Raw genomic sequence first — 17,222 nt, 5'->3', positions numbered from 1 at the left:
TCGAATAAGAAAATTAATTATAATTATTATTTTTAGATAATTTGAGAAAAAAAAGATTACAAGTTGAAGTGTCGAACACGTCCCTTTCGCACTGGATAAACATTTATTTGAAGAAAGGTAAAGAACATGCATGCCTCAATGATTATTCAACCAAAATGAAAAAAGAAGTCACAAGAAACCTTATCAAGTAAAAGGGGGGCGAAGACTCGTAATTTACTATTGTACTTGAACCACACACTCCACAACAAATTCTCACACGTGAAAAATTCCTTTTTCAAATAGTCCTTTCCTATCCTATCCCCAACCTCCGGCCTGCTCAATACACTAAAGTCCCGATCATTACAATTAATCTTCGCATCGCATGCATTATATACGATAATTAAGGCTATTGTGATCAAATAATCATCAGTCAATCAATATTTGACACCCTTCATCCTCGATTCCAATTTCTTGAATTCTCGAGTTCTTATTTCTAACTGATCTGTCAACTCAATCATCAGCTAGCTATAATCTTGATAATATATAAATGAAGATTCTTGACAGAAACTCATCGCCTTTTCATTTCATATTTATTTTTCTCATTCTTTCAAATCGCATGACGATGATCTGCAGCAGTTCGGGGGCGAAACCCTCCAACAGTTCCCCGGAACAAGATCTAACATCCCTCGACTCCACGCTCAAAGGACTTGTAAGCAAAACCAGCAAGAATCGATCCTCTTCATCTGGGCAGAAATCTTCGGTCCCGAATACTTTTGATGTGGACTGCAGCAGTGTCTGGACCACAGCATGTTCTGAAGCAATATTAAGGATGGCGAAAAGACCGGAAAACGTGCAACGGTTGAAATCGGTTCGCCGGAGGATCCACGAGAACCCAGAACTCGCTTTCGAAGAACATGAAACAAGCCGGCTCATTCGTCAGGAACTTGATGAACTTGATATAAGTTACCGTTTCCCGTTGGCCATAACTGGAATCAGGGCGATGATTGGGACCGGCAAACCACCTTTTGTAGCTCTCCGGGCTGATATGGATGCCTTGCCAATTCAGGTCTTACTTTTTAGATGTATGTCTTCCGATTTTATTATTAACTAGGGCAGCAAGGCGAAGGGGGTAAAATATATAATTTTTTGCAGCTTTTTCCAGAATATACAAGTTTTGACTTTAATATGTATTAAGTTACTTATTCTCATATAACTGTTGGATGGATGAGCATTGCTTTTGTTATCCTGAGTATCTAATTGTTACTAACAAGACAACATTTGGTGCGAATCATACGATTCATCATTTTTGCATCATCATGCGTCTAGATCAAATTTGAATAATAAATAATTATATTATATTTTATCTTTCATCATCTCATCTCACGAGCCAAACTGATTTAGGATTTGAAAGAGTACTTTGGCCTTGTTGTATGTAATATAAGTGACCCCCCTAATAAATCTTCTTCCAAAATGTCTCCACAGGAAGCTGTGGAATGGGAGCACAAAAGCCAAAATGCAGGTAAGATGCACGCATGTGGACACGATGCTCATGTGGCAATGCTCCTTGGTGCTGCTATGATTTTAAAAGAGCGCGAAAGACACTTAAAGGTTAGTCTACTTCATTCCTCCATTCTACGCTAAGTAATCAACAACTTGATTCTTGCATGATTTGCCTGATGCTAAAAGACTAGTCAAGAATAAACTATTACATGGCGCGCGCACACAGAGAGAGAGAGAGAGAGACATATATATCGGTGAAATATTGTCTGGATATAGTTAATTTTTGAAGAGTCTTGGACTATTTGATTTTATGCATGTTAAGGCTGCTTGAGAATTTAGTAGGTACTATAAAGGAGAGGTATATGAAGAAATTTCTGCTCAGTTCGCTTAAAGTGGGAATCAATGACTTTGTTTGGACATGATCACTAAAGAGATACAAAAATGCATGATAATTGTTCTTAATTACCGAAGAAAATATTATCTTCGTCCAATATATATAGGTTTGTTTGTGTTTTCACAAATGTTAGGTAAATTAAGTACTGAAAATAAATATTTTCAAAGATATTTTTATTTTACCCTTAATTGATGCATGTTTTAATAGGATACTAAAATTGTTGGAAATAAGTAATGTATTTAATTAATATGAGTATATTGGTAAAAAAAAAAGTAGAAAAATTAATAATACTAAATATATTCTGACAGTTAACTATATATTTGGAACATACAAAAAAAGAAATATAGTATTTGTATCTGTGAGTGAAAGAGAGAGAAGATTTATAAAGTATGACTTGTCTAAAAATAACTGTTAGTTTCGTAAATCTGTGAGATATTATTACTTAGTTTTGATTGCCTAAACTCTCGTACTGTCTTATATTAATTAAGGAAAGAGAAATCATTAAATACAAATGTTTAACCAATTCTCGTACAAGTTAATAGGAAAGATACGTGCCTTCTCTCCCTTAATTAGAGTCAACACTAGTCCGGCTACATTTATACTCTTCGATTCACCACCCATCAAATCGTAAATCCTCAAATAACCAGCACCAGACAATTAGTTGATGTTTATGAATATGATTTTTGTGCTCGTTTCCAATACAATCGGAACATTATAAGTTTTAAGCTAATTGGGTTGCATAGAACTCGACAAGTGTCGGAAAAATGGCACAAAATCAAAGGAGTGTTATTAAATAATAACTAATTCTTCTCATTGTAAGTAAATGCACAAAAATTTATCTTCTGACAAATTTTATTTTATCTATTAATAGTAGCTACTTCTCATAATTAATTTGTTTTTCTAATCTTAATTTCGTTATTCTTTTGAATTTATAAGTTATTCTAAACTTTAGTAATCCCTAATAATTAGAGAATTATAAAAAAATTAATTACTTAGATTAAAAATCTATTCATGTGTGGAGTACTATGCATATCAATTTTTGCGAACCTGTTATTACATGACATATACACATTGCTATTTTCAAATTCGGCACTTCCAAATAAAAACTTTCCAGGAGAGGAGACGTGATTATATATGCCTTCGAATTGGAGAACTAATTGATTCGAGTTGTGAATATGAATCAAAAGATTTAAAATGAATTCATTAAATTAATGAGAAAAACTACTATTGTTGTAAAAATAACAGGTGAAATATATTGGTTTAATTTTATCTTAATATTTAGGCAGATGCACTTGCAAGTGGCAAAGATTGCCGACATCAAGATCATACTTTTTTCTTGCACGTACGTGCATCTTGTCTTCATTTACTCCTAGAATTCCTTAATTCACTGCACAAACATAGAATTATTTATAAGTAGCCTTTCCTTGGAAAAAGCCTAAATGTTTTTTATTCCAGAATATTCCATGGTCTGCTCTAGCTGTGAGTTATATATGTGACTTTAAACGATAAAATATGGGTGCAATACACTTTAGAAGCAAAAAAATTATAACCTTGTGGTTTCTATATATTGTGATAAAATAGGTTTCAATCATGCATTAATTTTTAGCAGCCATATACTTCCACAAGCAGGACATTCCCAGACNTCGATGATCTGACACTCACTTTTTGGATGTAATTAAACATATTAAAATTGTACATATAATAAGTGAGTGTCACCTCATCGTTCACATATGTTTATGTGTGCAAGGTGGGTGCCATAAAATATGTCCGCAATATCCAACTTACGATATTCTCATTATTTATATTGTCCACATTTGAATCATGCGAGATTCCTGTAATTTTATTATTATATAATTTTTTGTTCAATTATTTCCATTATTATAATATAATTATTATTATATAGTTATATTATAGAGTGCTGATATGATATATATCAGCAATATCCAACGTCGCGTTAACATTTTCGAATGTCATATCACTAATTCTCGGCACCATATCAACGTTTACGTTGAAAATGACTAAATTTGAAAAAAAATCAAATTAATGTTCTAAGACCGTGAATTATCTAATAAATGACAAAAATTAAATATGTACAAGTTACGTATGGGGAACAAAAATGTTATTCTCCCATTTCAGAAATAAACTTTATATTTATAAGCTTGAATATAAGTTATTAACAACAGGCTCACCACTTCCATATTAAAACCGACATTAGTCAACCACATTCGACCTTACTATCAGTTGTTAATTGTCCACTTGTCCGTCACCAACAACTATTAATTATGTCAATAACAAGGGGAAGAATCCAAAAGATTGTTCTAGTTGGTGGAGTGAATGAGTGTTTGACTAATGATTATGGGTTTTATTTCACTGATCAACAATTTATCGAACGAATTTTCGCACATAAGATTTACCGAGTGTGGTTTAACTGACTAGTATGGTTTGCATGTTACTGTTTTAGCCCGAGTGTTTACCCAGTGTGTATCGTAAGATAGCGGTTGCGACATCGTCATAAGAAAAAAAATAATAATAAGGAGAAGATGGAAAGTTTGATTATGAGTAAGTTTCAAAGCAAATTCATGATATGAAATTGATGTCTAAATTGGACCTATTGTTACGTACTTTAATTTAATTTCAGGCCTTTCCAAACCATACTATTCAAGCCATAATTTTCATTTAACTTTCCACATTTCCACATCCAACCGCGCGCAATATACTCTTAACTTGAGTGATGATGCTGAGACTAATATTTATAGTTTCGACAGGGCACTGTGATACTGATCTTTCAGCCAGCTGAGGAAGCCGGAAATGGAGCAAAACAAATGATCGAACATGGTGCTCTCGAAGACGTTGAGGCTATATTTGCAATGCATGTATCGCATCTACTCCCTGTCGGTGTCATTGGATCAAGATCCGGTCACTTGCTTGCAGGTTGTGGCTTTTTCAAAGCCGTGATTACTGTTGAATACGGCATCTCACAAAATCTGCATTACTCGATCGACCCTATCTGGGCTGCCTCGGCAGCAATTATCAGTTTACAGACCATTGTATCACGAGAGGCCGATCCATTGGACTCTCAGGTTTGTACGTACATGCGAGACTATATCATTGTTTTGATATATCGTCGAACTTTAGTATGAGAGCTTAAATTATTGTTGAATGGTCAGAAATAAGCAAATGCCACAGATCTCTTTAATGAAGTATGAAAGAATTGCATCTGCAAAATTAGGTAGTACTTCGAATGAACTAAGTCTCCAACCTGATGCTATGATAGAAACTACTATTAAAAAAACTAGGGCTCTTCAAAGTTTGACAAATAATAGTTTTACGGACAATTCTATACGCCATACAAGTTCAAACTCGAGAATTGGGAAATCTCCTTAATAACTTGATCAAAACTAGAACCTCACATGCCTGCTTTATGTTTTGTATGATTAAATCCTCAGGTTGTCTCCGTCACTTACTTCAAGAGTGAAACCGATCATCTCGACGTCATGCCAGATACAGTTGAATTCGGGGGCACGTTGCGAGCTTTTTCCAACACAAGCTTCAACCACATCCTCAAAAGAATAAAACAGGTTACTCGTTTGAAAGAACAAAGTGCCTGTTTTTCCAATAATGGATAAAGAAAGCCTTAAACATATATATATCAACGCAGGTAATATTAACCCAAGCTAGAGTATTCAGATGCTCGGCAACAGTCGACTTCTTCAGGAATGCCGACACAATTTACCCGCCTATGGTTAACGATGACCAAATGCATAAACACTTGAAGAAAGTAGCCATTGAGCTGGTGGGGAATGAGAATTACCGAGTCGTGGAGCCGGTGATGGGATCCGAGGACTTCTCATTTTATGCTGAACTGATTCCCGCCACCTTTTACTTCATCGGAATCAAGAACAAGATGCTAGGCTCGGTCCACTCGGTCCACTCCCCGCATTTCATGATCGATGAAGATGCCCTTCCAGTTGGTGCAGCTACTCATGCTGCCATTGCTGAGAGATATCTGCACGATCACTACACGGTATCGACAGCAACACTAAACAGATCATGTAAGTGACGAACATCGGTCTTTTCATTTCTTATGTAGATGAAACATTAACTACTTGTTTTCGTTGATGCATGAAAGGAGACGATAAAAGTTAGGGTTTTTTTATTCTTCTTTTCTTCATCCAAGAAGTTTGATGTCAAGTCTCGTATGTTATTAATTTGTTGTTTGTATCAGAAGAATTTAGATGGGCTTATGTACAAAATTTCAGTTGTAAAAAAATTGATGGATCTTGATTAATTAATTGGCGATTTATTATATCATTTTGTTTGATTACGGGCACAAAATAAATTTTGCCCGTAAGCTCAACCTCTCATTGAAGAAATATCAAGTAAGCTATTATCCTGGATGGAGTAGATATATAGATTCAATAAAATTTAAAATTTAACGAATATTTTTTTGAAATTAATGTTAAAGTGAAGATATTTATACAAATAATATTTAGCGCATATTTTCCTTAACCTAATTAATCAGCTCTGTGGCCTAGCCCATAATTTGCCAGAACTATTCCCTGCCTCTGCCTTAAACCGATTGCCAGAAGAGCCCGAGTTTAGGACCCGGTCTCTCTCCCCCACCGACTGGAACCTTATTGTGAAAAAGTATAACTCTCTTTCTATTTCCACAAACAAAATGAGAGCAAAATTTTGTAAATCAAGGATGTTATAAATAATTGTTATAAGTTGGAGCCAACCAAATCTATATGAGAAAATCTGGATGATGAACACTCTCTTGGTAATGCTAGCTCTGAATTTGATAGCCCACTGTACAAATATTATTATTATTTTTTCCATAGAAAATCACGTTTGATTTTGTTGAGGACCATATATATGTATTAGAAAGATTTGTCAACTAGGGGATCCTTATATTTTTCGAAGAGGTCCCACATTTACCTCGTTTGAGTCAATCTAAATCCACGTAAAAGTCTTTTTGGTCAGCAAACAATTATGGAGAAAAAGAGGAGAGAACACGCTTTGCTTTATTTTAAAGATCATATAAACAAAAGACTACTAATTAATTTATTCTTGTTTAAAATTGGAGTCTTTTAGATTAAACCTTTTGGCTTTTCGGATAAAAATTGTACTCCTATTTAGTTTTTATTAATTTGGTTTGGGGGAAAGGCAACTCGTCGAAAATAACCAATGATCTTGTTCATTTAATATTTTTTTATTTCTTTTTAATCGATACTTTTTTATGAATAAGAAAAATAATTTACTCTTTTGATTTTAAAGTATTAAAAAAATGGAATTATTATACTTGTAAAATTGTATTTGACCTATTACTTTTCACGACATGTGTGTGCCGATTTGCAAACGGGAGTCCATCACTTTTAATAAAGAAACAAATTAAATAAATAATGTCCTTAATTCGAGCTTGTAACGTAACATTTTTACGCTATATTTGTTGTAAAGCATTAATTAATTGCATACTATTCTTTTAATTAATGCCTAATACAATAAAAAAAAAGATTAAAACATTTTTATAGGAATTTTTTTATGTCTTAAATTATATTTTTTCATTTTTATTATTATTATTATTTAAGTATAATATAAAAATAAAAAGTTTTACTGGGATTTGGTTGGCACTCCTGCGATGTAAACGGGCTAAATATGGAAGGCAGGGGTCCATTTGCAGTTTTTCAAACTTGGAAGCAGAAACTTTCCAGTCAATTGGTGGAAAAAAAAACTTTCTATAATTTACATCTTACCCCTCGATTCACGACATATTCCATTAATCGAAGATTTCTCCCAATATGGGCAGGGACCACAAAAGATTTGTATATTTTTAAAAGACCCCACAAAAGATTTAATATATTTAATAATGGGTCCCTACACAATAACCTTTATTCATTTCTTGTCTGCATCTATGCGATTACATGAGATGGCTCGAAAGATTCTCAACTCCCGTATCCAAATGTCAATTCAATTTTCACGCTATGTCTTAATGTAGCCCACCACCCCCAAAACAAAATTTCACCAACAAAAGAAGTTGAAATTGGTGTAAAAAGGTTGAGATCATCCCCACATCTAGAAATTCTGTCATATTTTGGAAGGAAATTGGGCTCAAAAACAAGAATATTGAGTGAATAAGTTCCATTGGATTCCAATGTAATTAAGCGATAGTTGTTGAATAGGATGAAATCCGAGAGACAAAGCTAATTAATGCTTTTTAGTAAGTTTGATAGCTGCCCATGTTCCCATATTCAATCTCCATGATTTATATCCTCAAGCTCTTTAATTGATGATGTCTCTAATGGAAGAACAACATTGAATGCATCTATAACATAGCCATATCAATTATTTCAACTGTTTTTGTGTATTCTAATTTCATATCATGTTTTTTGTGTGAAAATATTGTTTAAATATTAAAATGACAAGTGGTGTGGAGAATGATTATATTCTACGTGGATACGTGTCGGCTAGTTAGAGCGATTATAGATAGGTCTTGTGAATTTCATATTCATTTCTTATAAAAATGAAGAAAAAAAATGTTATAATAAATATTCAAATGTAACCCAAATTAAATTAATTATTCAAACTTAACTAGAAGAATCCTAGTGAAAATATCAATCAAAACCTTCGTTTTTTGACTTTTTAATCGTGGAAGTCAACGGAAATTACATATTTCAGCTTCTTATAAATGACAAAATGGGAGCTAACACATCCAAGAAACATTATAATTTCGCAGTTTCAATCTCTTCTAAGAAGTTATCCATTTGGATCTTATCAAATCAAAATTTGAGATCATGTAGAAAACTATATATTAGTGCAAAGATCTCCTTGGATTTTTCTTGACATGGTCTCAATTATATCCTCTCAAATAAATTTATTCGTGTCGTGTGTGCATTTATTTATTTTTTTTCTGAATTTCTTTTTTCAATTTATAAAGCCTCTAAATTTTAGAGGTGAAAAATATAATTTCTAGATTTTTCGCTAGCATTTGAATATACATAAACCGACACACTTAATTGAAATTTTTTGTTATTTTTTAAAAAAAATTCAGTTTCGTAAATTAAACTCTCTATAATGGAGTCATTGGGACCACAATTATAGGTGAATCCTATTAAATATAATTTATTATGCAAATAAAAGCTACATAATAATAATAATAATTATAATTTCATATTTGGAGGTAGCCACCATGGTCCATGAGTCGTTGTTCCAACAGGGTGTCCAAAAAGAAAATCTAACTGGAGAGATCTCTAAGATTATGGTTGATGTGTAATAATATAAATACAACACAAAATTACATAATTCTACACACACACACACACACACACACACACACATATTTTGCTTCTCAACCACTCAAGAAATTCAATAAAATAAAATCCTATAGCCTTTATCATCTGCACTATGTTCCCATAACAAACATATAAAAAGAAATTTAAATGGGAGATTTAAATTTAGATTCAGAACGTGAAATATGCAGAAATATTGGAGATCAAAAGAAGCAAAGTCAAGATTTACACGTATTGGCTGTTGATGACAGTCGTCTTGACAGAAAGCTCCTTGAGAGGCTCCTCACTGTTTCTTCATACCAAGGTACTTGATTAATTAATTATTTCTTTTAAATTTGATTTGTTAATCAGCAGATTACATGTGTCTTCTTGATTAATGGAATTTTGTTCAGTCTGAACTTATGCTGTCAAGTTAATTGTTTTCTGATCAGCATGCACGCGTACATACTTAATTTCTTGGATTATCTTAATGAAGTTCAAGNATTATAATAAGAATGAAAATTGGAGTTATATGCAGTTACATTTGTGGATTCTGGTGATAAGGCTCTAGAATACTTGGGATTGATTGATAATATTGATGAAGAGAATCAGTATCAAACGTCATCGTCTTCGCCCAAGTCATCTCTGCACGACAAGGTGCATCATGTTCTTCTTATTACATTCATAATAATAATAAAAATCATGATAAAATAAAAGTTTTGGTTTATCTTTTACTTAATAAATTTAGTTGCAGGTATCAAAAATTAACTTGATCATGACAGATTATAGCATGCCAGGCATCAGCGGTTTTGATTTGCTGAAAAAAGTCAAGGTTAGCCCTCTCCGATGAACTCCGACGACATCGGTTTTTCGAGATATTTCCGCTTGAAAGACCGGTGAATTTTGGTGGTTAGATTTTTCTTTTTAAAATTTTCTGTTGTTCCAATATTCAAGAGAGGGAGATAAATCTTGTTCTGCAGGATTCATCTTGGAAAGACATCCCGGTTGTAATTATGTCATCTGAGAATTTACCATCAAGAATAAATATGTAAGCCGTTGTATTTTTTAGACAATTTCAAGATTTGAATATTGGAAATTAAAATTTGGTGCATGGCCGCAGGTGCTTGGAAGGAGGTGCAGAAGATTTCCTGTTGAAACCTGTAAAATTATCCGATTTAAGGAAACTTCACTCACATCTACTCAACTCTCATTGCCAAAAACAAGACAAAGATAGCATCAAGTACAAGGAGAAGACCACACTATTGGAGACAAGACCTCCCCCTGTCATGTCCATGAATTAATGTATGTTTTATATATGATAATAATCGGTTAATGTAATTGCTAATTATTTAAGATCAAGTTCCACGATGGTGAATGAAGCCATGAATCTTGACCTGTAGTAACCATACAGAGGTCTGAACGTTTCACGCATCCAAGAAAACGGCTCACGAAATGACTCACAAACTCGTATGATCCATAAATTTATTTATGAACAAATTCGCCTGTTCAGACCGAAATATTATTTATATTTTACATTATTAAATTCTAAAAAATACAGCTTGGAATTTGTTTTGATCTTGCAAATCAACTTGCAAACTTATGAAAATTTTTTATGCTCTGAGCTCAAGAAAATCATAACTCCCTTGAAACTAGACAATGGGACATTTCGCAGAAAGATAATCTGGAATATTGTAAGAACCTATCATTTTTAGTCGATGGTTCACTGCAGTGCAGCATCCCAATCGCAGACAATATTATTCGATCAATAAATAAATGAATATCTGTACAAAATATAACCTGTCATGGCATTCAAAGGGTGTGGCAGCAAATGATGGAACCCTTCCTCATCTCTTTGTATTTGAAAGAAGTGAACCTCTCTTTACTAGCACTTCACAAATTGTGATGGTTACACCCTCCATCAATCTATGTTGCTTCAAATCTAGCTAACTACAAAATTATGATATATTCGCTGCCACAACTTGAAAATAATATTACATGTCGTCCTCTTGCCTGCTAAATTACTGATCCGATTATTCACGGCCCAGGATGCTTGAACCTGACATGTTCGTGTAATTTCAAAGCATCAGACGTGAAGTTCTCCAATGCCTTGAAAATGGGAACAAGGCCTCCTTGTAAACTACTAGAAGCTGCATCATGAACTAATTTCTTAGCATCCTTGTGCTTTATTCTCTCTTCGGCCAATCTACGTCTCATTGAATCCAAGTCCACTTTCTGATCATCAAATTTATCTGATGGAACTAGAGGCAGCCTGGTTTTCTCTGACATTGTCAAGCGATGTGATCTGAGATGTTTCTCAATATCTTTCGAAAGATATTCTGCTTTAAGCCTTTGTCGCCCCTCCTCATCTTGTTTTTCTTCGAGTTGTCTTAGGCTTGTTACAAGGGTATTGATGGCATTTGTCACCCTTGCCTCGGAGATGGATTCCATTGCTTGGTGCCAATCATTGCAGACTATGAAAATGGGAGGAGCTCCAAGCTGACCAGGGGAATAGGGGAAGGTTCCATCAGGAGTTTCTTCCGGTATGTATTGAACACACTGAAGAAGCCACCCATTCAAGGATTCAATGTAGGATTTTTGAAAGGCAATCCAATCGATAAAACGTTCACACCATAAACGAAGCTCCCTTTCAAGCTCCGTGGTGGCCCTTGAGCTGGAATCATTTTTGAGACCAATGTTAGCTCTGAGCTTTCTCATTTTACTATCCATGATAGATTGAAACTGCTTCTGATGGCACTTGAGCATTGCCTTCCACATTCTGATCAGCCTACAGGTCGTGACACCATTGATTCAATAGAACAGGATTAAACAATTGACAATTATAAAAACAACGTTCAAGAACACAAAACAGCAATATTTTCTGTACCCGTGAACTAAAGCAGCAACCTGGGGTTGCAGTTCTTCATCACGCAACTTGTGTATCCGGCTTGAAATGGCATCAATGGTTTTAATACTAACTTCAAGTCTAGTCAATAATTTACTGATAGATGCTTGAGCAGCCTCAAGCTTCCTAGACTCAGCACCTCCTTCGTCTAAGATTTTTAGCCTCTTGCATTGCTTCTCGTATGACACTCGGAGTCTTTCTTCTTCCTAAAGAAAGTAATAACTCACCATAACTAAGCAAGACTGAACTGAGGTAGAACTAAAAACGAACTTTGATATAGGGACACAAAAATAATCATTAAGAGCATAAAATGAATGCAGTAAAATAATCATTAAGAGCATAAAATGAATGCAGTAAGTCCAATTTAGATTAATGAGCTACTTTGACAACCCTGCCAAGCCAAAAGCCCATCCAAATATATTTTTGTCTTGATAATGTAAAGAAGAGACCGTAGTTATTAGGAAAGCAAGGCAGTCTTAAGGTCTATGGGTATCATAAAGCCTGGTCATAAAGCACATAGCGAGGCAGCGAGCCACGAGAGTCTCACCTTATTAAATAAATTGAGGCATCGATTATTTACCTTACAAACTATAGAACTACAATTGCAGTCACTAGTTTATTAGCGAAAATCAACAATTTATCATATTGCATTTCACCTTTAATTTATTATTTCTGCTTTCGAGGCATGGTTAATACGTCTTGGGCTTTTTCAAGTGCATCAAAGTTGGGGGTTCTAAGGTTAAGGACTGGTTTGATGTATCGAAGGACTAAACCTTGGCTCGTGCCAAGGTTGCAGTGACTGAGCCATATGTGGTTGCAATTTGGGATGTCGAAAATTGATGTAAAGGCTAGCATGCACATGTTGGTTTGAACAGACTTCATGAAAAAGGAACAGAAGAATGGGACAACAGCATGGTATAATAAATCTATTTTACCTTTACTTCCTTGTATAACTTTCTCTCCCAAGCATACAGCTTGTCCAGTGTGGACGAAAGATTACAAGCATTCGCATTTTCATCCTCGCCAACATCTTCGAAGTAAGATTTGGCCAATTTAATTGATCTAGAAGCTAATTTTACAGATCGTGCTGACGGCGACAGAGTAGAATGGCATAATACCTGGGAGAGTATTACTGAAATACAAAACCAAGGAAAGTTAGCTACGCACAAAATTCAAAATAAATAAGTCTTTCCAGAGGATCACTGGTCCTTTTCTCGATTTAAAAAGTCAAATAGATCAATATGGTGGACACACAAATCAAGGAGCAATGCAGGAAAGATTCTAAATAAAGACACAGAAAATAGGACAGGAAAGAGGCAATAACTATAGAAACAAAATGACATAAAGTTCAGAACCATAATGTCATAATAATAACGATACTCCAAATTTTCCAGCTGTCACTATATTTCAATGGAAAACAGTCATATCAGTTCACAAAGATCTCATAAGGGTTAAACCAAGAATGTTGGCAGCGAAATATGTAGCAGAAAGCCGCACCTTTAAGAAGGCCAGAATGATGAGGCTGCTTCCCAACCTCAAGCATAATGGCTACCTCTTTTCCAAAACTAGAAGCAATCTCAAAATCATCTCTGAGTTCGGCCACAACGTCGTGCAAATCACGAGTGCCATGAGGTGACAATATAGTTACACTGCTCAATTGGGAGGAATCAGCATCTTGGTTTGACATCTCTTCCACCTCAAAAGATACCCCTTTCTTCCTCACAGAACCCTCATCCATACTCTTCGATACAATAGTTTCGGAGCTGCTCTGCCCATCTGTGAAACTGGTGGAATTACTTGGGGAGAGGTTTACCCATGAAGAAGTCCCCTTCTTGTTTGACTTTGGCATTGATGATTTTAAACTTTCTTCAATATACAGAGGTGGCGATGGTATCGAGGGCTTAGCACCTTCCTTGCTAGTTGATGGCATTGATGATTTCTCACTACCCCATGGAGCCACTAATCTAGAACTACTACCCTTACTTTTTCCAGATGGCACTGATTTCGGAACACCCTCACTTTTACTCAATGGCACCGATCTTGAACTAACCTCCCTTTCACCCAATGACACCGATCTTGAACTACTCTCCCTTCCACCCAATGGCACTGATCTTGACCTGCCCTCAGTTTTGCCTGATGGTGCAGAGCTTGAATCTCGATTTTTTACGGCTGGCAGTGCTACAGAACTAGCAAAGCTCGCACCTTTATTCTCTCGTGCTTTGGTTATTCTCTTGAGAAACTCTTTAGACACCTCATTCTCAGTGTCTTCCTCCAAATCAGGAATCCCCTCCCTCTCCCTCAGCTCGCTTGAATCGGGGATGTTATTATTTGACTCGTATCCAAATCCCTCACTCAAGTAATAGCCCGGGTACCCATTATCAGACACATCAAAGGGGTTAAAAAAATCCCAACCGGATGCTTTAGGTGACGGCGGAGGTGGCGCCTCCTTTTGCGGACTCACTTTCAAACCATCAGTATTCTTCATCCTTGTGGTTGAACCCCAAGTAAAATAACCATAATGACCACCATCATCTGCTGGAGAATTCCAGTAAGAGTCCGTGTAACCATAACTCGGTTCCGGTGGAGGCTCCCGAACTACCGTTTTCATCTCAGGAGCTGCCCTGTTCATGTAATAGGCATTCGATTTACTTGAAAAATACAACGGCCGCGGCGGCGGCAATCCCGGTTGGTTCCACTGATCCATATAAGGCTCCCCAAACGAATGGGGCGGGTGTGAATAAGTATAAGGGTATTCGTAGGGATCGTTAATGAATCCATCCCCGAAGGTCGGCTTATACCCATTAAATCCACCGCGCGGATAATGAGATGAGTAATAATCCTTTCCCCTGTGCTCCTGCGCGTGATGGGTATGATGCTGATGGGATTCATCATCAGAATCAAGCGCATAATGATTATGATGCTGATGCTTAAAATACTCGGAAGCCCCATCTTCCTTCACATCAGAAGAAGAGGAAGAATCCGATAAATATAGATGAGACTCATCCCCATCCTCGCTATCGTTTAACTGCAATTTATCAGCAACGTTGTTTTTCTTCATCTTTGAAGTTGGTGGCAAAATCAAAGATGGCGATGAAACAGAGGAGGAAATAGACGCAGTGATGAGATCTTCATCCACGAACTTACGGAGAGCATCCCCGACATCTTTGAGTGAACGGAAGTAAGAAAGATGGGCAGCAGCGAGTGCATAGCGATAGTTCGAGGCGGCGCGTATAAGTTCCCGCCGCTGACGGCAGCGAACTACAAGCGGATCCTGCACCTTAGACCCACTACACCCCATGTCAAAACAGAATCATAAGAAGCTTAAAACATAAAAGAAAAAAATCAGTGTTCCAGCAAGCGAGTTTTCGCTAAGGGAAAAAAAACTTTCCGTGGAAATTATCCAGCTACAAGGGAATGTACTAGCAACGGAGCAGATAGTACAGCTGTTAATTACACTAAGATGGTTAGCTAAACGATTCACATTGGATCCACGGTGATTGGTTAGACACACTAAAGGAGTAAATTTGGAAAGAGAAGCCCATGGATTCGAGGGCTTCGTAGAAATTGGAAATATAGCAAAATCTAATCGCAGAAACACACAAAGAAGGTGAAATCTTGGTCGTCCAACAGCAAAAGATTGGCTTTCTTCTTTTTCCTCCTTAGGCTCACAGCTTGCTGAAAAAAATGGAGTAGCGTCAGTAAAAGAAAAAGTCTGAGAAATCGGAAAAAAAGAAGAAATGTTGATGGAGATGTGTGTTGTTGTGGGGATCTGTGAAAGCAACGGGAGTGATAAATTTTTTCAAGAAAATGAATTATTGGATAAGTTTTTATTTAAATTTGTTTAGTTATTAACTATCTTATAATACACTAAAATATTTAATTTTATAATTAATTTTTTTTATTTTACAAGAAAGATCTACAAATCACTCCATATTCTATATTTTACATAAAAAAAATCTAAATAAAATTTCTTTTTAAATTAAATAATTTTTCTAAATTGAAAATAATTTCGTGTTAATTATTTAATATTATTTGATCAAATTAAAAATAATAATAACATGCAACGCGTGTTCATATTTTACTAGTATATTATTTGTATCTAACTTGTCTTAATAAAATATTTTTATTTTTTATTTTTATCTATATTTTTGAATGTTTAAACGAGAGTGTCATTCATAAAATATAAAATATTATGCAAAATCAATTTTAAAGTATTTAATTTTAATGTAATATCTAAATTTTCCATGCAAAAAATTATTTAACATAAATTTTAATATATATGCATAGAAAAGACACTAACATTTATAATGGAAATATCCAATCTATGGTGCATGTGCCAAATTTATGTGTTTAGGGATGTAGCATGCCAAAAATATAATTTTAAATTATATAATGTCAAAAATATATATTTAATGGGTGCGATATGTCAGATACCCAAGACATAATTAATATACTCCTTAATGTTAAATATTATTAAATTTTGAAGATTGGTTTTAGAAATGTTTTTTTGGATACCACGATGAGTTCACTTTATATATTTTCTCAAATATAATGGAGAATAAACATATATTTACTTTATGTTTTTTTTAATGTAGTCATTAGTTTAAATTCAATATAAATATTTTAAAGATATTTTACTTATATATTATAAATTATGAAAAATATAATACTTTAATAATTCCTGACATGGATGGCAATGCTACCAATGAATGTATTTTTTTAGTGTTTTGAGGAATTGTTTTAGAAAGCAGATAAATATACATGGTATTCTTATGGATTTTCTAACATATATTTTAATTAAATAATATAAATTTTTTAATAAAAAATATTAAATTATATTTGAAGTGATATTCATCTAAATGATGGATATGTTGAAATGATGTTCATCCAACTGTTGATGGTTAGGGTCAAATGTCTTTAACGAAATGAACTACAGTGTATCAGATTAAAATATTTTATAAATATACTGAAAAATCAAATTAAATGGAATAATTAGAATGCGATCGATGATACGGATGACGATTTTCCTCACAGATTTGGGACCCAATGGAGAAAACCTGAAACGGGGATGTGAATCCCCGATTTTTTCAAATTTGGGTTTGGGGATTTTTTTAAAATCATGGGGTTTTTTTTAAAATCCCGGAAGTAGTTCGGGACGGGTATGATATTATCATCATCATCC

The 17,222-nt window shown here is 34.7% G+C and overlaps 3 protein-coding genes and 1 long non-coding RNA gene across 6 annotated transcripts; 3 read left to right on the top strand and 1 right to left on the bottom strand.

Annotated features, from left to right (window-relative positions):
• The first annotated feature begins 223 nt into the window (after window positions 1–223).
• LOC140971623 (IAA-amino acid hydrolase ILR1-like 6) lies at window positions 224–6,148 on the top strand. The gene is made up of 5 exons (XM_073433977.1): window positions 224–1,045; window positions 1,462–1,587; window positions 4,639–4,953; window positions 5,320–5,451; window positions 5,532–6,148. Exons 1-5 carry the CDS (start codon window positions 527–529, stop codon window positions 5,931–5,933), a joined length of 1,494 nt encoding a protein of 497 aa, XP_073290078.1. The 5' UTR covers window positions 224–526; the 3' UTR covers window positions 5,934–6,148.
• A 3,035-nt stretch (window positions 6,149–9,183) lies between these two features.
• Window positions 9,184–10,569, top strand: LOC140971621 (two-component response regulator ARR17-like). Of its 2 annotated transcripts, none has more exons than XM_073433975.1 (5): window positions 9,184–9,463; window positions 9,677–9,795; window positions 9,887–9,970; window positions 10,119–10,186; window positions 10,259–10,569. In XM_073433975.1, the coding sequence occupies exons 1-5, from the start codon at window positions 9,310–9,312 to the stop codon at window positions 10,437–10,439; spliced, it is 606 nt and encodes a 201-aa protein (XP_073290076.1). In that variant the 5' UTR covers window positions 9,184–9,309; the 3' UTR covers window positions 10,440–10,569. The 2 variants fall into 2 exon arrangements, with proteins under 2 accessions (XP_073290076.1, XP_073290077.1); XM_073433976.1 differs by having other exon boundaries at window positions 9,186–9,463; window positions 9,893–9,970.
• Window positions 10,570–10,882: 313 nt separating this feature from the next.
• Window positions 10,883–15,779, bottom strand: LOC140971620 (uncharacterized). 2 transcript variants are annotated; one of them, XM_073433974.1, is made up of 5 exons: window positions 14,158–15,779; window positions 13,538–14,121; window positions 12,976–13,172; window positions 12,023–12,246; window positions 10,883–11,923 (listed from the first exon to the last, which is right to left on the bottom strand). In XM_073433974.1, the coding sequence occupies exons 1-5, from the start codon at window positions 15,336–15,338 to the stop codon at window positions 11,173–11,175; spliced, it is 2,937 nt and encodes a 978-aa protein (XP_073290075.1). In that variant the 5' UTR covers window positions 15,339–15,779; the 3' UTR covers window positions 10,883–11,172. The 2 variants fall into 2 exon arrangements, with proteins under 2 accessions (XP_073290075.1, XP_073290074.1); XM_073433973.1 differs by having other exon boundaries at window positions 13,538–15,778.
• LOC140971622 (uncharacterized) lies at window positions 12,228–12,735 on the top strand. The gene is made up of 2 exons (XR_012174347.1): window positions 12,228–12,359; window positions 12,395–12,735. It is a non-coding gene; the product is annotated as an uncharacterized lncRNA (long non-coding RNA).
• Window positions 15,780–17,222: the final 1,443 nt, after the last annotated feature.

The sequence above is a fragment of the Primulina huaijiensis genome, chromosome 2 (assembly GCF_012295235.1).
Source record: "Primulina huaijiensis isolate GDHJ02 chromosome 2, ASM1229523v2, whole genome shotgun sequence".
In the NCBI taxonomy this organism is placed as follows: Eukaryota; Viridiplantae; Streptophyta; class Magnoliopsida; order Lamiales; family Gesneriaceae; genus Primulina; species Primulina huaijiensis.
This window is presented reverse-complemented; position numbering and strand designations above follow the sequence as displayed.